General features: G+C 55.2%; 1 protein-coding gene and 1 long non-coding RNA gene across 9 annotated transcripts in view; one reads left to right on the forward strand and one right to left on the reverse strand.

Annotated features, from left to right (window-relative positions):
• SH3BP4 (SH3 domain binding protein 4) overlaps positions 1-18,546 on the forward strand; it is a 74,608-nt gene extending 56,062 nt beyond the window's left edge. For 5 of the 6 annotated variants that reach the window (XM_081260581.1, XM_081260577.1, XM_081260578.1 and 2 more), the window contains 2 exons: positions 4,590-4,778; positions 5,098-6,975. In XM_081260581.1, the coding sequence (XP_081116707.1) occupies positions 4,590-4,778; positions 5,098-5,322 (414 nt within the window). In that variant the 3' untranslated portion in view covers positions 5,323-6,975. Of the gene's footprint in view, positions 1-4,589; positions 4,779-5,097; positions 6,976-17,723 lie in introns of those variants that run through there. The other variant, XM_081260580.1, reaches the window with a different exon arrangement.
• On the reverse strand, positions 12,821-19,617 carry LOC308630466. Of its 3 annotated transcripts, none has more exons than XR_014017948.1 (4): positions 19,469-19,617; positions 17,627-17,771; positions 16,885-17,056; positions 12,821-12,984 (listed from the first exon to the last, which is right to left on the reverse strand). It is a non-coding gene; the product is annotated as an uncharacterized lncRNA (long non-coding RNA). The 3 variants fall into 3 exon arrangements; XR_014017949.1 differs by having other exon boundaries at positions 16,885-17,117; XR_014017947.1 differs by lacking the exon at positions 16,885-17,056.
• Between the last annotated feature and the right edge of the window lie 746 nt (positions 19,618-20,363).

Consider the following 20,363-nt stretch of genomic DNA (forward strand, 5'->3'; position numbering starts at 1 on the left):
CCCTGTCCTAGTAGGAGCTGCTCCCGGTGCCAGCCTCGCTGCCACTCTCCCACTCTCTGCCTCCGCCCCACACCTGCCCTCTGCAGTGCATCTCCACACATGGCAGGTGCACCTGAACTGACCTACCTGAGCACCCAAGGGTCACGCCCCCCCATATCCAGCTGCCCCCTCGGAGCCACGGGCCTCTGTCTGCAGAGAGCATGTGTGGCAGCCTGGTAGTGGCACGGGAGGAGACCCTGGACAGAGGCCCGCGGTACTGCAGGGTGCAGAGCATGAGGCCAACCTCGGAAGTTGCCGGGAGGGAGACGGGCAGTTAGAAGGGCAGCCTGGACAGCCAGGAGGTCCTGGGCAGTGGTGGCAGTGGCTTCATTGGAAGGAAGCCGAGGCTGGTTAGTGAGTGGAGGCAGCAGGGAACCTCTGTGGGACTTGGGTGGCTCACCCCCAGGGGTAGCGCAGTGGCTCTCTCCAGCTGCTGCCCCTCTGCCCTGCAGCACACCCCCGTCCACCTGTAAAGCAGATCCCGGAGCTTGTGGGCACCAGGCACAGCATGAAGTCCAAGAGCTCGCCGGGGCTCTGGCAGGTGATGGGGAAGGAGGTGGCTCACCTTGCCCAGCTTCACTGGAACCCTCTCACCACTCGGGCCTGCCTGCTGGCCTTGACCTTGTAGTTGGTCATGTTAGAAAACATGCAGACTTTGAGGTCCGGGTCTCTGTGGCTGCACCTGGCTCTGCTGTGCTCCCCGGGAGATCCCTTAGGCCGTGTTGATTGTGGAATTAGGTGCCTTCATAGAACATAAACGATATTGATTGTTCTTTGCTGAGGAATGTGAGTGGGCAGAGGTGAGAGACGAGACGGCACACAGTTCCCACTGAGGACAGTGACGGGGTGGCTTTTATGCTCAGTTCCAGTTACTTAAATGACCAAACTCGTTATATTCCATTGGTGACTTTGGAGAGGATTTCTGTCTCCTTGAGTTAGTCGGGAGGGTTGGGGGTTTATGTGTCCTCTGAGCCCCCTCGACCCTCCTCTGCCCAAGGACAGGAGGCCATCTTGACCTTGTCTTACTTTTGCTGAGGCAAGGTGAGTCTCTCCAATTGAGTGAAACTGACCTTGCAGTGCTCTCCCACCATTGCCTGGCACAGCCACCACCCTGGAGCCGGAAATGTTGGCCACGGTCCCAAAGCCACGACTGGCTTCTCCGGGCACTGGCAGTGGGCGGCATTGCCCAGGCTTCTAATCACTGGCGAGTCGGGCTCCTCCAGCCTCAGTCCCGCTCCCAGGAGCTCCAGCCAACCCCCACCCGCTTCCCGCCTTCAAGATGCCTTTTGTGTGGTCACTGGGATCCCTGGCTTAGGAAGTGGTGTCTCAGTGACCTAGGAAGGCAGAGGTTGCCACACAGGGAAGAAGAAGGTGCCACCAGCCAGGCTTGTCCACCTCTTCATGGCTACCAACTCTTCCTGCCCCCGGGCCTGCAAGGCCTGTCCCCCCCTACCACCACCACCACCACCACCACGTCCAAGCCATCTCACAGGGAAGCGGCTCCTGGACCGGGGTGGTCCCATGTCCAGCTCTGTGCAATTGTCCTCCTGTGCCCGCCCACGGTAGGGTCTGTTGGCTCCATGGAGTAAGGACCTGGCTCGGGAAACACTCAGGATTCAGTGACTGAGGCAGCAAGTGACTAAAGACGAGTCACCACGTGGGGGGCAGTGGCTCCGTGGCAGGTCCAGGCCGCACTGCGAACCTGAGCTTCTCATCCCTCACACTGCCGTCCCTCGCCCACTGTTTGGGGGTTGGGGGAGCACCTGTAACCCAAGGCCTCTGCCCACTCCTCACGGGGCTTGTGCCTCAAAGGACGCTTCTGCATCCTGGCCACCCAGCTGCCCAGCAGGGGCCATGACTGTCCAGAATGGCAGAGGATGAGACCCAACCCTGATGACAACCCAGGCCTTGTTGATGGAGGGGGGATGATGCTGGGGAGAGTGGCACCAGGGTGGACAGCCCTGGAGCCCTGGGGTGGAGAAGGCCTGGGAGGGTCTCCAGCTGGGCAGGCACTGAGGTGGGCACCGTGTGTCTGAAGATCTGTGACGTCAGAGTGTCGTTGAGGTGGGCTGGGGCTGGGGGTGGTGAGGGGTCTTGGCCACAGCTTCGTGCAGAGCCAGGAGTGGGTGCTGGGCTCGGGACCCACTGGGCATCACAGCCTGCTGCTGGGCTCTCCAAGACCCTGGGCTTTCCTGTGAGAAAATCTTGGCATGAGCTTCTGTGGGAGCCCAGGACAGCTGAAGGCGAGATGAGAGGCCAGCGGGGCCTGAGGCTGGGGTGGCCATGGGAAGGCGGTCGGCTTGCCGTCACAGCCGGGGCAGGGCCAGGCAGGCTCAGAGCTGAGGAGCGGGGCTGAGGTCCTGCGGCTGGGCAAGGTGGGGGCTGTGGTCATGGAATCAGGGGCCGGGGGCCAGGGTGGAGCCCCCTGAGTGGTGAGTGTTCTCCCTGTCACCTGTGGGCCCTGGGAGGGGTCTGTGTCGAAGGGGAGACGGTGGGGACGTGACGAGATCTGCTCCTGGTCCCCCGCAGCTTTTGAGTCCAGGAGCGTCGCTGCCCCTTGACCCTGGCAGGCGCCTGAGGCGGCTGTCCCCCCCCACTTCACTCCTGGCGGTCGGGGGCTGAGGGCCCTGCTGGTGGCTGCCTCGTCCAGCTGTGGGAGATAAAGGGGGTGACACGGGCGTCCTGGAGACGACCTCCTGTGAGAGAGAAGGGGAAGGCGTGACTGCAGAACGCACATCCAGGAGGGTGTCGTTTGCAAAGCGGAGCAGGGACTGAGGTGTCCCCCAGACACTGGAAAGCTAGAGGGGAGGGGCTGTAGAGGGCTGGGGGGTGCCTGTGAGTCGGGAAACCCACCTTATCCTGCAGAGGAGCAGTCCCCAGTGACTGTGCCTGAGCCAGGCACATGAGGGTCCCCTCCAGGAGGCCCAGAGCGGCCACACTGCTGACTGCGCTGTTAGTCCAGGAGGGAGGGCCAGCGGGCCGTCAGCCACCATGGTGGGTGAGGAGGGCCTCTCTCCCAGAGCTTGGGCGTCTTGGGAACAGAGGCGGGTGGAGCAGCCGCACAGCAAACCCAAAGGGCCCCTCCCCTGTGCTTCCTAAAGCCTCTTACCAGGCTGGTGCAGAGGCCTCGGGCTGCTTGTTCCTGGGAGTGTCTTCCCACTGGGCCCTTTGTCTGCCTGCATCTAGAGCAGCCTCAGGCCCTGTCTGCAGAGAAGTCACAACAGACTGTGGCCCACAAAGCCCCGTGGATTTATGATCTGACCCTCTGGAGGTGAAGTTTGCTTACCCCGACTTAAATCATAGTTCCCACAAACTAACACAATTCCTGTGAAGTCGGCGTTGTGTGGTCTCACTGGGTATTTTCTGGCTCACCTGTGTGTGAAAAAATGAAGAGGAAGTCTCAGGGCTGGGGTCCCAGAGCGGAGCTTCCTGCTGTGAACCGAGTCCATTGCTCAGACGTGGCCCCGGCAGGTGCCCTTAAGTAATGCAGAACGGCCCCCGATCCTGTGGGCAGCCTGGTAACCAACTGAGCTAACGCTGGGCTGGTGGCATAAGTGGAGGCAAGGGCCTGGTCACCCTCCTTTCCAGAGATGGCCAGAGAGTAGACTGGCTTGGCTTGCCTGGGCCAGGAGTAGCTCGACTCCTAAGCACCCGTGAAGCAGGCAGCTGAGCACCCGCGTCTGGTGTGGTGCGAGCAGAGCTGAATGGGAACACCTGGTGGCTATGCGTCGGCCTTGTGGTCACGTGGCGCCCCAGCAGCCCTGCACACACCCACCCCCACTCACACAAGCACATACACTTAGACGATCTTTTTCTCTTTCTATGCCTAGTAAACATTTTATTTTCTTAAGACAATTTAGTTCTAATATATCAAAGTTCAGATGGATATCGACCACTTTCTGAAATCCTTGGTAGTTGAAATGAACCGTAACCTGTGCAGACCAGGGTTTTATTGGCTCGATTCCTGATGTCACCTGGTGCCCCAGAGCTGGAAGGGCCAGTGGCCTGAGCCCCAGGAGGCCTGGACCTGCCTCCACGCTGCGCTCCCAGCTGTGGGGCCTGGACAGGACACGGGAGGGGCAGGCATGTCTGTTGCTTGTCTGTAAAACGAGACCCTGGTGTCTGGGTCACACCCCAGCAGCTGGAGGCCAGTGTGACTCTCACCTTCCGGGCTCTGGAAGCCCATTCACTGTCCCCCGTGTGAGCTGCCCAATGGGGCAGAGTTGGCACCTGCTTCAAAGGGTGGCCTCTTATCCTAAGGACTCTGTCATGGTGGCCCCCAGTCCACACGGACTTCATCTGAGCTGCAAAGCCCGTTTCCCAGTAAGGTCCCATTCTGAGGCTCTGGGACTTGAACCGTGGAGGGAAATGGTGTCCAGCCCTGACCACCCGGCACACTGTCCCGTCCCTGCTGGGAGCCTGCAGTGCTCATGGGGCCAGGGGATTTCCATGACCTCAGAGCTGCGGGCGACAGCACCCCTCCACGTGGGCATTCCCCGTGAAGCCAGGCCCGGCTCTGTCCCCCTCACGCTGTGCCTCTCGCTCCCCAGGCCTTACTGAAGATGGACTGCCAGGGCCTGGTGGTCAGGCTCATCCAGGACTTTGTGCTCCTGACCACAGCCGTGGAGGTGGCGCAGCGCTGGCGGGAGCTGGCTGAGAAGCTGGCCAAGGTCTCCAAGCAACAGATGGACGCTTACGAGTCTCCCCACCGCGACAGGAATGGGGTGGTGGACAGTGAGGTGAGCGAGGCCCGGCTCCCGGGTGACTGGGCTCCCAGGACCCTGGGTGCAGTAGTGGCAGGTGTAGCCGTAGAACCAGGTGAGCCACGCCCGAGCCTGGCCCGCAGAGCAGAAGCAGTCGGGGTGTCCCGGGGTCGTCTGGGGGAGGCCTCCCGCAGAAACGGGCCGGGCGGATGCTGCCCTCCTCTGCGCGTTTCTCCACGGACTCCTCTCACCCCTGCAGGGGGTCTAGGGACTGAGGCAGCTCTGATGCCCCCTACGCCCACCCTAACCTTTCTCTCCTTTCCCTGCTTTTGCTCTTTGGGACTCCATCTCCCAGGCCATGTGGAAACCCGCATATGACTTCTTGCTTACCTGGAGCCACCAGATCGGGGACAGCTACCGGGATGTCATCCAGGAACTGCACTTAGGCCTGGACAAGATGAAAAACCCCATCACCAAGCGCTGGAAACACCTCACGGGGACGCTGATCCTGGTGAACTCGCTGGACATCCTGCGAGCAGCCGCCTTCAGCCCCGCTGACCACGATGACCTGGTCATCTGAACAGGCGCCCTGAGCACAAGGCTGCGAGCCGCCACCATGAGCGCAGAGCCCCGTGCTGTCACCAGGGGCTGCGGGGAGCGGGAAGGCTGCTCCCAGGGAGGGGGTCGCCACCCAGCCCCAGGCTGGGGACAGGGACACATGAGGCTCTGCCCTTCTCTGCGTCCAGGGACAGCCAGGAGGCTTTCTACTGCAGGTTGTTGCCAATCAAATAGCTTTCTATTTGTGTAAGTGTGAATTAAATTTAAATCACTTTTTAAAAAAAGACCAGGGAAGGAACCTGAGAAAGTTGGGATCTAATTTTTTAATGGACTATAAAGATTAAAAAGATCTTAGTAGGGGCAGATGCTGTTGAGGTTTTTATGTTGTCGAAACACTTTTTAAATTATGTTACAGATGTACATAGGTATTTAAAGGCCGTGGGTGCTTCTGCTTCCCAGCCCACGTCTCCACCCTAACAGGGAGGGACGGCTCTGTGGACTCCTCACTTCCTGCCCCCACACACGCAGGCCAGTCGGGCGGCGGGATGGGTCTTCAGTGAGTGGACAGCCCACCTGTGGCCACTCCACCATCATTTCTGTGGTCCTCTGCCTTTGCCTCTTGCTGTAGTCAGTGACCATCCACAGAGCATGGCAGTCTCTGTGGGCTTCGGTGGGTGGGCAGTTACTCCCCACAGTATGCCCTTGAGATGTGTCCACTAATAGCTTAGAGAGCAGCTGGAAGGTGACATTCCTGTGGCCCCTGCCTGTGTGCAATGAGTCATTCAAAAGAACGTGCCATTGGACGTGAGGAGGTCCTGCAGCTCTTGACCATCATGTGGTGTGTCCTTTGGGGGCACAGGTGCTCTGCAGCCCCGGGGTAGACAGAAAGACTCACCACCCGACCAGAGCCGGGAGGCTCCATGCTCCCAGAGACCCAGGTCACCTCCCAGGTGGTGCCGTGCACTGGGTGCAGAGGTGACTGCTGCCAAACTCCACATTTCATTTTGTCTACGTCGAACACTTCTCCCCTCCAGGTGCACCCGCGTCTCCTCTGAAATGCATCATGTCGATAAAAACAGTTTGGGCACAAGGTCCAGACCATCCGGGCGGGTTGAACATTTTCCCACACACAGGCAGGAGCTTGGCTGTCGAGAAGCTTGGGTTGTGCTGGGTCGAATCCCGCCGCTACCCGGTAGCTGCAGCCCCTAGGAAGGAGCAAGAGGCAGGACTGATGCTGGTGGGTCACAGAGTGATGGCCCCAGTCAGGGCGTCCACCTTGGGGACGCTGAGCCTCGCACTTTCCTGACACATGTTACTTAGTTAACGGATGTGTAATCCCCTGTTCAGCTGGAATACTGTCACGCACCACCGATGGCGGCACTTAAGACCAACCGACAGAAATACAAACACTCCATACTTCATGCTGCAAGAATAAAGCCACACGAGTCCCCAATCATCGCACAGATGACCTTACATCCTGCCTCCGTGCTCCTCACCCTCATCTGCCCAGAGATCACCTCTCACCTTTTCCCCAAAGACGACAAACCAGTTGCACCTTAAACCATGGGTATTTTTCCTCAGGGGCTTTAAATAGTTTCCTATGCAACGTGTCTTGTAGCACAAATCAAATTCTACAAAAGTTGCAGTAAATTTTATTTGGATATTTTAACCTGTTGAGTGTGTGTGTGTGTGTTCTGTCCCCATCCAGTGGAACTTTAAGTAAAACAAAAGCACAATCCACTTGCGCACCTGTGCAGACTGACGGTCCCTCCCGAGCCCCCGTGGCAGTGACGGCTGGAGGGGGAGCCCTGTTTTCCCACTGTTAATTGTACTGCTCTCGAAACAGGTCACTGCCACACTGACAGGGAATCTGTGTCACCAGGAGACAAGTTGGAGTCGTGCCTTGTTCTTGGCCCATGTCCTTGGAGATGGCAGCCCCCAGCTCCTTACGTGAACCACAGGGCTGGCTGGCTGTCCCTGTGTGTGCCAGGCATCGCCTGGGGGTGCTCAGTCCTGGGGGTGTTCACTGCAGCGGGCTCAGAGCCCCCACCCCAGAAGTGCTGCACTGCTTGGGAGAAGAACAGGCACAGGGCCTCTCCTGGAGGTCAGGGGAGGGCGGGTGCTGTATGGAAAGCCTCTGAGAATGACTTCAACCCAGGGTCCAAGCTGGGGTGGGCACCAGCTGGACCAAGACAGACCTGGGGAGAGCAGGTCAGGGTACAACGGCACAAGAAGCAGCAGAGGATGCCTGGGGCAGTGGGCGGGGCCGGAGTGCCCCCACAGAGGGCTCAGCCCAGGAGCAGAAGCCCGGGAACTCGGCGCTCTCCTTGATTCCAGCTGCTGAAGTTTGGATCTGCAGCATCCCAAAGGCCCACGTGGTAAGGACTGGGTCCCCAGAGTGGCAGAATTGGGAGAAGGAGGAGGAGGAGCCTTCAAGAGGTGGGGCCCAGTGAGAGGAGGTGAGGCTGTTGGGGCATACCCTTTAGGGGATTGTGGGATACACTGGTTTCCTCCCCTATTGGACATCCCTGGGCCACGAGGTAGATGGGCCTCCTTTGCCATGTGCCCCCTGCCATGTTGTGCTGTGCTGCCCCAAAGCAGCAGAGCCCATCAATTAAGGACTAAAACCACCAAAAACTGGGGCAATAAATAAATAAAAACCTTTTCTCTTTATAAATTATCATCATTTCTGGATTTTTGTTATAGTAGCAGGAAGCTATCGCCATGTCCTCACCCACATTTTACAGTTAAGGACACACTTCCGTGTGGTCTCATAACTTGCATGAAGCTGAGAAGAAAGGGAGCTTAGGGGAACCAGAAATGCATTCTCTCTTGGTTCTGGAGGCCAGAAGTCCAAAACCAGACTGTCTTCACTTGACTGCATCTGCAGAGACCTGGGTCCTGAGGATGGGAACAGCTGCAGGGCTCGGGGTTCAGGCTTCCAACACATCTGGGTCGCACCCTCTCTCTCTCTTGGCCCAAGGAACTCCGTCAGACTCTGCAGTCAGTCGATGCTGATCCTGACGCCGATAATCATAAATACAAGTGATGGAATTTGTAGGGGCTCTTTAGGACAAAATATTCAGGGGAAAGACTTGGTTGAAAAGATTTGTTCTCTGGTTTGTGGTGGGAAGATTGTGTCCCCGATAGATTCTCACCTTGATCTTTCCCTGTGAAGTCAGAGCACGTGCCAAGTCATTTATTTTGCAGTGGCCAGCACCTGCTGACTATCGACAGCTGCAGTAGCAATCAGATGTGGGCCTGTACCCAAGTCCCCTCTCCTCCAGTGGTCACCAGGTCCCGCAGCCATTCCTAAGACCTCTTTCTTCCTTTGCCTTCCCTGCCACAGTGTCCCAACACCCACCTCCTGTGCCCAGCCTGTGGCCCTCTCCTGTCCCTGCCAACGTCACCACACATGAGCCCTTTGATGACAGCTCATCTCTGAATCCCAGGAGCACATGCCGCAGGAGAGAATTGGTCCTCACTGTGATAGAAATGAGTTTCGAGAGTGAAATGGCTTGGGCTGTGGGGCTTCATGCTGTGTTTACCACCAACATGGAAAATAAGTGCAGACGTGTCCACCAATGAATCGAACAGCCTAGATTCTAGGAGGTCTGAGGGCCATCGCAGGGAGGGAGCTCCATGAAGTACACACCAGGACACTACATTTCTTAATACATCATTTTTTGGCACAAGGGGAATGTTTTCAGTTTAGTCCAGTTTTATGCAAAATAGATTGAAATGAAGCTACCTAACCCTGCTGTGGAGCCCTTGGGCCATTTGATAAAGGCAACAGCGCCTCAGAATTATGTAAATGCATAAAATAAAACCTGGGTGAACAAAGGAGAGCCGTCTCATTTACACAGTTACCAAAGATTCTTTTTTTCATTGTGCTGCAGTAACGGTGCTTCCTTGTGCAGCATGAGCAGGCTAGCCCTGGGCCCCGCCTCCCCGAAAACCAGAGACGGGGCGAGAACACAGGTCTGCAATGTCAAGTTCTCTGCTCCTGCATCTCCTAGGAAATGCTCGTGTTCAGCTAGAGGTTGATGAGAGTAAAGATGTCCTTTCACCCTTGTTTCTGTGAAAAAGAAAGGTCTCATCCGAGGGACACGAGCCAGCCAGGCTTGCTGGCACGTTGTTTCAAAGTCGCTGGTGTCAGTATTCTGTGCTCCTCACTGGCAATGGGGGTTTCTTAAAGATTTGTTTTTCTGACTTAATTTTCTTTCTAATGGAGGAGACAGAAGGACCTCATTGGCTGTGGATGGGTTTTTAAGCATCTTAAGTTATTTTGCTTAATTTTCCATTTTAATTTGTTTACTTCCTTTAAGAATACCTGTATGGCTCACAGTCGTGTATTGACTGCGGACGTGGACGAATTATTCACTTTGGGGAGCAGGGAAAGTCTGCACACGCCACGCCACCAGACGAAGCTGGGGGGGGCAGGCACTGCTCCTTCGCCTGTGTTAACCGATGGCCCTCCTGGGCATGTGGGGCATCCAGGGAAGAAAGGGCCAGTTCCTGGCTGCCAGCGTTTATGCATTTGCCACCGTCAGGCCCAGAGCAAACACAGGAGCACAAACAAGGTCCACCGATGTCCGCCGAGCGACCAGGCAAGGGGAGGGCGACTGCCGTGGCCCATGGGAGCCCACGGGGCCACATGCCAGGGAACAGCGTTATAAATCAGATTCATAGTAGGTGTGAGGTCAGGTAAAGGTATGTGCTGTGGGGAAAGAGGTGGCTTACAAGGACCCCAGGGCAAGAGGAGCAGGGTAACCCTGGAGGGCCTCTGACCCGCAGGTCCCAGTCCACGGGTTCAACTAACCATATAAAGGAAGTATTTGGAAGGGCTGGGGATGTGGTCAGTGCTGGAGCGCCTGACTGTCATGCTTGAGGCCCAGGGCTCAATCCCCAGCACAGGGTGGGGCGGTTGGTACATGGAGGAAAAGTCCCATCTGCCCTGAGAAGGTGCGCGGTTACTCCTTGTCATTGTTCTTGTCCATACGCTGTCAGGACTGCTCGTTCACATAGCATCCACGTCCTTTGGCGCGGGATCTGGAGATGGTCTAACGCACCCCAGGAGATATGCCAAGGTTATGTGCAGACACGCCATTTTGTAGATGGAATTAAGCCCCCTGGGATCTTGGAATCTGGGGGGTCCTGGATCAATCCCCATGCATACCCCTCAGATCCTGTACTAAAGGATTTCTGGAAAATCCCCCAATACTTGGAAATCACACACTTTAAATCATGAGTCCAAAGAGTCGTGAGGGAAGTTAGAAAATGCTAGAATGGGAAGGAAAGCCAGGTGCCAGACGCACAGGGTGCTGTGTGTGAGGTGCTCTAAGTGCGTTCGTTACTGAGGCGAGGGGTCCTAGAACCAACCCCTCAGGGCAGCCGTCGCTCAGGAAAGTTGGAGACTAAGGGGCTTGAAAAGAGCAAGGGGGGGGCGGGGGCTAAGGTAGAGAACGTGGAACTTCAGGGCTGATGTGATGGTGATGCCAGGTCTTAAGGGGCCCTCCCCTGTGAGTGGGGAGGGAGACCCAGGGCCTCAAAGGAGGCTTCACAGAGCGATGGCTTCACATGACATTCAGCCCTCTGGGGTAGGCAGCAAAAAGGCGCCACCTTGAGAGCAGAGAGTGGCCCTGACCAGACCCTGAACCTGCTGCTGCCTCGACTTAAACTTCCCAGCCTCCAGAACTTGAGAGGTTTTGTTCTTTATAAATTTCCCTGTCTCAGGCATTTTGTCATAGCAACCCAAACAGACTAAACAGATGAGAAGTTGGGCCAGAGGTAAATAGCCTTCAATGTCCGACTCAGGATCCTAGAGTCTGCTCCAGGTGAGGTGGGGAGGGTTTGGGGGTCCCAGAGGCGGCCCTGAGTGGGTCTGAAGAGGTCCAGGAACAGAAAGAGAAGGGCAGGATATGGGAGATGGGAGGCGAATCAACATTGAATTGGGCAGGAGAGCAGTGGCCAGCTGGGCAGGTGGCTGGTCACCTGAGAACATGGAGACTTGGTGGATGGACAGCTTTGCCTGACGGTGGGGAGAGGAGGGTTAGCGGCTGTGGTTAGACGAGCCAAGTCAGATGAGGATACAGAGGAGGGTGGAGGGTGGAGGTCTAGGGTTGGCTCTGTAAAGGACTGCAGGTGGAGCCGAGACGTCAGACCTGAGGTCAGCGCCTCAGAGAGGCAGAGAGAGGCAGGAGATGCTGGGAACTGGACCGCGTCCCCAGGCTGCTCACCCCTGTGCGCCACCTTGCGCTTTGACTTCTGCTCCAACCTCCTGTGCTCCTCTCCCTCACGGTGGCTGTGCCAGCCCAGCCACCGCCCCTCCCCATAGTGTTCTTCCAGCCCGTCCCCACAGCCACCACAGCATCCTCCTCAAATATCAGCTCATACCCCTGCATGTATGTCCCCTTGCCTTTGGCGGCCCCCTGGCAGGAGCAGACGGGAGAGTGCCCATTGCCCACCTGCAGCCAGACTCATCTGCACCAGGACACCCCCGAGGCTCCCCCTGAGCCACGCGTAGGCAGATCTCCTTCCTGATCCGAGACTAAGCCTCCACTTGTGACTGATCAGACCGCGCTGCCCGTTGTTCTAACGCCCTCCGCGGCACAGTAGAAGGCTGGCCGCAGGCACACACCCATGCCGCATTCTAGGGTGGCTTGTGAGTCATGGGAGGGATTCAAGGTAGGCCCGCCTGTTCCCCGGGCTCTGCATTTCCACTGCACCCTCCTCCCTAGGAGGGTCTTCATCTGTCCTCAGGCTGCTCTGCGTCTTGGAAACCTGCTTCCTCTGTCTGGAGCCCTTGAAGCACAAACTGGGAGCTTCCCTTGCAGAGGCGTGACCAGCTCTCCCCGGGGAGGTCAGCAGCCTGCAGAAGGACGTGGGGAAGTTGCCAGAAGCATTCACCTTGTAGGGCCACAAGGTCGTGGGTGCAAGCTCCTGGCCCTGCTACGGCATCACTGGGACACATGGCTGTGGCAGTTTGTCCTTGGGCCACAGAACCTTTCTCATCAGGACAATTCTGGACACTTCTAGAGGCATAGCATTGAGCGAGGGGCTTTGGCAAACTACCCAATGAACCTATCCTAAACCCCTTTTGTGGAGAACCAGCCTTGGCCAACTGCTGTTGCATGTAGTAAGCACCTTGACTTTGACCTTGATCATGCTGACCTCTTCAGGGTTCAGCTCTGAAAGCCAGGCTCCTCTGGGGGTCTCCCCCATCCCCATGAAGACCCCATCCTTTGACTCCCCATAACCTCAGCCCTTACCATTTACAGAATCCAGGTCTGTCTCACAGCAGAGTGCTTGCTTGTGAGACCCAGGCAAGGGGGACCTCAATGAGTGGACGCAAACCGCCAGTCAGTCTTGGGATGGATGACAGAACCACTCAGGGTATTAGTGCCCAGATGGCTTTCTGTGTACCTGGTGACACCGCAGGCTACCAGGGACGAGTGCTGCTCCCCCATGTTGAAGTGTAACCTTAGAGAAGCACGCGGAGGCAGGCATACAGAGCAGGGTTTATTTAAAAAGGGAGTCAGACTTCTCCGGGAAGGGAGGGGAGTCATAGCTGGTGTCCTGGTGTCCCCGGAGGCAAGGTGTTCTGTCTTTAGTGTCCTAGGCTTCCTTTGATCTCCTGTGCTCTTCCCTCTCTTCTCCTTCCTGCGTTCCTGACCAGGAGTTGCTGGGTGGGATGGCCAAAATGTGAGAAGCAGATGGACCAGGTAAGGACCGGATGGAGCGGCCCAGGACACATTAATTAATAACTTTATAACTTTATAACTCCCTATGGAGGGTGGAGGAAGGACTCTGAAGGCATTTCGATCCCTCTCCAACTTCCCAGACTCGCTCAAATTGGCCTCCTTGATCTGACCTGACTCGGTTTACCTACCTGCCGACTGCCTGTCTAATTCTGGCCTCACTGGCACTACTCTTTATTTTCTTCAACAAGTGCAAGTTTTGTGTTGAAGAATAGGAAGTTTTCTAGAAAGTTCTGTGTCTACTGCTCTTGCCACCATGATATTACGTGTTTGGCTCAGCTGGAACTCACACTTTGGGATGACAAGTTCTTGTTCTGTTTTTCACACACCCACACTTTTTTCTGCACTCCAAGTGCAAATCAGCTCACACCCAAGGTGTAGCTCACCCACCTTAGGTGTGATCAGCAGTCCTGGGTGCATCGCGATCACCTGCAGCCTCCAGTGAGCTGTCGTCCAGGTCCTCCCTGGACAATTGCCCTGACACCTGAGCCCAGCAAGAGGTAGGAGTAGGGGCGGGTGGTTGCCTGGCAACTGCAGAGCTCCTGCCTTCCGGAGAGAGGAAAGACCTAGAGAATCGCCTCACTTTCATTTGTGACTCTGAGCCTGGTTGGAGCCTTTGAGCACAAAAAGGAGTTGATAGTAGACTCCACACTGACGTCGGCATAGCAGCCTGAACGACACCAACGCAGCCCTGTGCACGTATGTAGAGGTTGGTGGGGGTGGGGGATTCTTTGTGCTGCGTGAATTCCTCAAGATAGAATTGGGCATTAAAAACCTCTTAGGAAAATCAGATTGCGGTTCTGCAGGGCATTTTGAACACCACCTTTATTCTTAATTATCACTTTTCCACATGATGATGAGTTAGGAAATTAGACAGGAAAGGTAATGCCTGTGTGTGGAGAGGCTCTGGCCCATGACCTAGTTAGAGACTCCCCCAGGCCCTGGAGGTGGGTGCACACCCCAGGACCCAGAGCTGGCCCTCACCTTTCAAATATTAGGTTTGTGTAAAACACACAGAGGTTCTGGCAACTGGCAGCACTGTGCCATGCACAGGGGCCTCACACCCACCGTCCAAACAAGAGCGCCTGTGTCTCATGCTTGAGATCCATACCCATGTTTGTGACATTCCAAATTCTGCCCCGAATGTCACTGGAGTCCCTTGGTGTAGTCAGCAGATCTCTCTCTCTCTCCCTCAAAGATAAGGCTCTGCTCTGCATTGAACTCACATTTCTCTCCAAAGAAAGCAGCTTGTCCGTGTGGTTTCTTCACCATGTAAGTGTGCGCTGTTCTGTCTTACTTGGGCATTTTGCAGACCAATCAGGTCTAAACAGAGCTCTGGTGAATGGAATATGATTTTTATCTTGGGCTCCCATATAATTTTGCCCTCAGCTCTGGGAGGAGCCACCCTGGACACCAGCCTAGGAATCAGACCGTTGGCCTGCTTCTTTCTTTCTTTCTTTTTTTTTTTTTTTTTTTTTTTTTAGAGAGAGAGTGAGAGAGGGAAAGAGAGAGAGATAATTTTTAATATTTATTTTTTAGTTCTCGGCGGACACAACATCTTTGTTTGTATGTGGTGCTGAGGATCAAACCCGGGCCACACGCATGCCAGGAGAGCGCGCTACCGCTTGAGCCACATCCCCAGCCCCCCTGCTTCTTTCTTTACGTGCAGTCCCTGGGCCACCTGAATAAGAGCCACCAGGAGGAGCGTCAGATGGCCCATTTGCTGATTTGGGTGCTGTGGGCTCGGGAATCAGCCTGTCAGCAAGCCTTCTTGGATTCCTAGGAGCCCCAGCGTGTGAGGACAAGCTCAGGTTGAAGACTTCCTCTTCTGCACAGGGGCGGGCTGTGGGTCCTGGAGTGTGGCTCCTGTTTCTCCTGCAGCCCTGCAGACAGCTCTCGGGCTCTGAGCCTCCTGCCTTCCACCCCTGTCCCTGTTTGCAGTCGCTTCCTGCTGAACTTTCATTCAAACCCAGCCATTGTTTTCAGGGAGTCTTCTCCCACACAAACAGGTCGCTGGACTCCTGGGCTGCCCAGTGAGAGGGATTAGCAGGCCTCCAGTGCCTAGCAACAGACCCGCCCTCTGCACCCAGCAACAGAGCCACCTCCGCTGCCTCAGGCTGTGCTTTGCAGTCCTAAGGAGACTTCATCTCCTTAGCAGGAAGTCCCAGCAGGACAGCCTGTGCCCACCAGGGGGACATCTGCCGCTCTTCCGCAGCTGTGAATTGGGGAATGGGCTGCTGTCTCCGTGGAGGCACCGTGTGGGCAGAGGCCTGGTTCCCTGTGGTTTGTGCTGGTCCTCCCCGGGCTGTGCAGAGGGTCTCCTGGGCACCCACACAGTCTCTGTGAGCTCCAGGAGGGGTGTGTGCCCTGCCTCTGCCCCCTGGATCCAGGTGAGCTCTGAGGCAGGCCTGGCTCCTTGCCTGGAGCAGCAGCACCCCTGCAGGGGCAGCTCCCCACCCAAATTTATTCCTAGGCACCCAGGCTAAAAAGACTCCTCGACACATCCTTGGCCAACAGAGTCCTGACACTTTAGAGATTTTTCCTCATTTGATCTTGACAATGTGGTATGAAGTAGGCACATTTACTATCCTCATTTTACAGATCAGGAAGGGAAGCACAGAGAGGCTCAGAACTTTCCCAAGCTCACACAGCCAGCCAGTGTGAGTTGACATCAACCCTCGGGCAGCCTGGCTCCCAGGTCCTTGCTGTGTCCCTTTCTTACCCTACCCAGGTGATGCTTTCTGTGAGTCAGAAACCCCAGCATGACAAGGAAATGGCGACTTGCATAATTAAAAATGGCAAATATAAAAAATCATAATATTGGACTTTGGATGTTTTAGTGAAGGTAGGTAGAACAGGGTTTGCCAAAGTCTAGTGGTTTTAATTCTCTTTCGCCAAGCAGAGGCAGTTGGTTTGTATTCTCTCTGACACCCCAGGAGCTGCATGGAGTTGGGACAGAGTCCTAGGGAGCAACAGGAGTTTTAAAATTTGTGACAACATAAACATCTGTCAATCTCAGGACGATCTAATAAACAGCTGCAGCACATATATACATGGGCACATTTACACAATGGAATGCTGCTACCAAGAGGGAGAAGCAGATCCCGTCACCATGTGCAGGGGTCTCCAAGTCAGCAGGGGAGAGAGCACACTCTGGCCCACGCAGCACTTCCAGAACGAGAAGCTCGGTCCCGGGGCCCAGAGATCGGGATTCCCGGGGCCCAGAGATCGGGATTTCAGGGGCCCAGTTTCTGTCGTGCTGTTTAGTCTCTTACTCTGAGCCAACATCATTTTCATCATTCCATATTTTTTGCTATAGATCATAATTTATGAAATGAGAGCAATTTGGAACTGGCTGTAAGCACCCAAGGAACAGAACGAATACCCCAATTTGCAAAATTAAAAATCAAACAAGTACCTAATTTACATGCTGTTAATCAACAAAGTGGGCATATGTAGTCAGATAATCAAAATTGATTGTGTGTGTTTAGAGCAAGATTTTTTTTTCCAGCCAGGGCCCACGGGGGGTTTAGGAGTCTTTGCAACCCTCAGAATGGTGCACAGATATTTTGTTAATTTTGGCCTGATTAGCTTATAAGGAGGGTATCCAAGGCTTTTAGTTAATTCTTACACAGGTTCATGATGCATAAAAGCTAACCACCAGCCAAGGTGCTGGGGAAATGACCTGGATAGAAAAAACTAGCATTCCAAGCTTAGTTCTTGGGTGAGCCAGCAGCCACGCCCAGTCAGGTGGGAGGCCACTGGTCCCCAGGTCAAAGCTGGCTGCATTGACATGCGGCCCATGACTCTTATGCAGTTCTTACCTGTGACACATGGTGCACCAGGCTGCAGGACTGCGTTGGTGGGGTGCACCAGGAACCTCACCCAGCCCTCTGTGGCGGAAGGGGCTTATTCTTCACACCTAACAGGTTGTCCATAGGGTCTGGCTCTGATCCACACTTGAGGTGGCTACAGCATCTCTGGGCATTGGGTCCACTTTACAGGTAGGAAGAAAGGCAAAGGTGGTGCACTTTTGTGATCCCAGCAGCTCAGGAGGCTGAAGCAGGAGGATCACAAGTTCAAAGCCAGCCTTAGCAAAAGGGAGGCCCTAAGCAACTTAACAAGACCCTGTCTCTAAATAAAATATAAAAAGGGCTGGGGGTGTGGTTCAGTGGCTGAGTGCACTTGGGTTCAATCCCTGATACCAAAAAATAAGGAGGAAGGAGGAAGGAGGGGAAAGGAGGAGGAGGAGGGGAAGAGTAAATGTCGTGGAACTGCCAACCGAGTCTCTCTTTACAAGGGCAGCAGGTACTCTGCCTCAGTAGCACTGCCCAGAGTCCCCTGCACGTGGTCGGGCGGGAATGCAGCACGTGCCACCTCCTGGTTACAGAAAGCCTGGGCTGGTGGGGAGGGCCTCTGGTTGACTGAAAGTCACCCTAAACAGCAGAGATTCCTTTAATGTGGAAGGACAGGGGCCACAGAGACTGTGGGCCCCACCTGAGTCTGCCTTCTCCAGAGCTGGAGCATGGATCAGAGGATCAATTGGGCCTAAAACTGGCTCAATACCTGCATTGTGAGAGTGCAGCCCGAGTTACCACCCCTGGCTGCACCCAGGCTCCTGGAATCCAGAATGAGAGCCGTGACTTGATGCTTCCCTCTTCAGGTCTCATTCTGACACAGGCACAGGACAGCTGGGACTTCATGAAGGATCCTGATGGAAGCAAAATTCACTTTAATAAAACTGAGGTGCAAGAAAAGAAGAAATGAAGTAACCAAGCGGGCCTGAGTCACTTCCACTCTGGGCGTGGACTGTCACGGCCTACCTCTGCTGTCAACAAGTCCCCAGCCCGGCCCGAGGCAGGCCTCTGATCTCCGCCCTCACTATGAAGAAAACAGGTGTCTCTTCTCTGAGCCCTTCTGCTGGAAGCCACCAGGACCCGAGGGATGCACTTCCCAGCTGCGGACACTGAGGCCTGGTGGCGGGCAGGGTAGGAGCATGCTCGCCAGCCGGGCCGTTCGAAGGAGCAGTGGGCAGAGTCGGGGAGAGTCTGGGGCCGGGGGTCAACAGGCCTGCAAGGTAGGAGGAGTGCCCACGTCATAGCAGCAGGTCTCCCTGAGCATAGAACTCAAGTCTGAGAAGGCGAAACCCACTTCTTATTCCTGCCGAGCTGTCTGGGAACTCTAAGGGACGATGCCTCCTGCTGTGACACAGCTGGCCTCCTGGGATCACCCGCTCCTGTCACCCCCTGCCAACAGCCCCAGGCCCCCGGGAACCTGCAGGCTGCCTTGTATTTGTACAGCATGATGGCCAAGAACTCACGAGTGCATAGCAAAGCTCCAACATAAAAGAATATAATATGTATATAAAATATAAAAGTAAAAGCTCTCTCCCCCTTAAACATCCTCTGCCACCTCTACATGGACTCCAGAAGTATCGATTTGAAAACCTCGTATTTTAAAGAGATACTACTGTCCAGGACAGCCTTCCCTTGTCGCCCTCTTCTTCTCACAACAGAATGGCCGTCCCAAGCATGGTGGGCGCTGTCTAGACCGCGTTAGCGCACGAAGAGAGAAGTTATTACCCACAGTCCAAGAAGAGGAGAATTTCCTTAGTCTCCAGAAAGAGAAAGCTCTGAACACGCGAGCCCCGCTCAGCTTCGGTTAGAAGTGCTCCAGGGTGGCTCTGGTCACGCTGCTCTCTCACGGTGACACAGATGGCATTTTTTACATCATCCAAAGTAGCTTTGATTTTTATTTTGTGTCCACGCAAAGGAAAAACCAGGGAGTGTTTCGGAAGCTGTGATTCTGGGAATTGTGGGTCCTTTCTTTAAAGTTCTGAGGATAAATTGAAATCCAGGTTTCCTTAAAATAAATATCCTTTGTTGTCACAGCTCTGAAAGATCTGAAAAGTGGTCTGTTTCCCGCAGCTCGATCCTTTAGACGACATCGAAGCAGCTTGAGAATCTTTAAAAGGTCCCTGGGGGAGCTGCATAAATATTAAAGAGATGTCCAATAAAAAATGTAAGGGGCCTGGTGCTGTCCTGCCGTCAGCCACGGGCACATCCTGGATGTCTGGCCCGGCCCTGGCCTCTCTGAGAAGCAGCAGCCTGCGTGTTTCCAGAATGGACCCAGGAGGCCCCAGGACAGTCGGTCAGCCTGGCTCCCAGCAGGGCCTCTGCGAGGAATGAAGGGTCGCCTCTGAGAGCTGAGAAGGCACCCCAGGAGCTGCTCTCACTCCCTGAGCCCTCCCAGAGGTGCAAGGTGGGGGTTCTCCCAGGAAATGGCCCCCCTGGGGGCATCCTCCTCCTCCAGCTCCCCTACCGTGGTGCCCCATCCCTGGCTGTGGTCAGCTCCACTGGGAAGCCCCCTCAGGCCCCTGGCTCTTTTTTTCCAGAGAATTTACCTCACCTGACGTCCCCACCTTTGCCACAGCTGCTTCCCTGCTGCCAGCTTCCCTGAGGCTCTGGGTGGGGCCCAGTCTGGCTCTGCTCACCATGGTGTCCCCGGTGGCCAGCACCAGGGTCAGGGGAGACTGCTAAGTGTGCGGGTGGGAGAGCAGGCGGGGCCGGGAGGATCGGGGCTGGCCCATCCAGGTTCTCCCTGCCCTGCCTGGGCTGGGAACTGGGTGGAGCACCGCGGTTTGTCTCTGTGTTTTTCTGATTGTATCCAAATGCAAACAGCTGGCCGTGGCCAGTGCTGGTGCTTTGGATGATTCAGCTGGCTCCTCGTTGCCCGTTCGCCTTTCTTTTTTTAAAAAATTTTTAATTGTAATTAGTTACATATGACTGCAGAGTGCATTTCAATTCATAGGACACATAGAGAGTACAGATTTTCCTCTCTCTGGTTGTACACAAAGTATATTCACACCATTTGTGTCTTCATACATGCCCTTAGGGTAATGATGTCCGGCTCATTCCACCACCTTTCTTACCCCCTGCCCCCTCCCTTCATCTCCCTCCCCTCGGCCCTGTCTAGAGTTATCTCATCCTCCCATGCTCCCCCCACCAACCCCACTATGAATCAGCCTCCTTACATCAGAGAAATCATTCAGCATTTGGTTTTTTGGGATTGGCTAACTTCACTTGGCATCACCTTCTCCAACTCCATCCATTTACCTGCAAATGCCCTTCACTTTTCTTAATGTCCCTTCTGAGCAGTGTCCCCAACTGTGCTTAGAGTTGCTTAAAGGGACAAAACTGTGCCATATTTTATAAAACCATCTCCTACCCAAGACCCGACTCACGGTGAGGCCCTGAGACTCTCCTGCAGGTGCCAGCGCTGATTTCATTACCTGTGGCTTCAC

The sequence above is a fragment of the Spermophilus citellus genome, assembly GCF_964194105.1.
Source record: "Spermophilus citellus genome assembly, chromosome: 11".
Classification (NCBI taxonomy): Eukaryota; Metazoa; Chordata; class Mammalia; order Rodentia; family Sciuridae; genus Spermophilus; species Spermophilus citellus.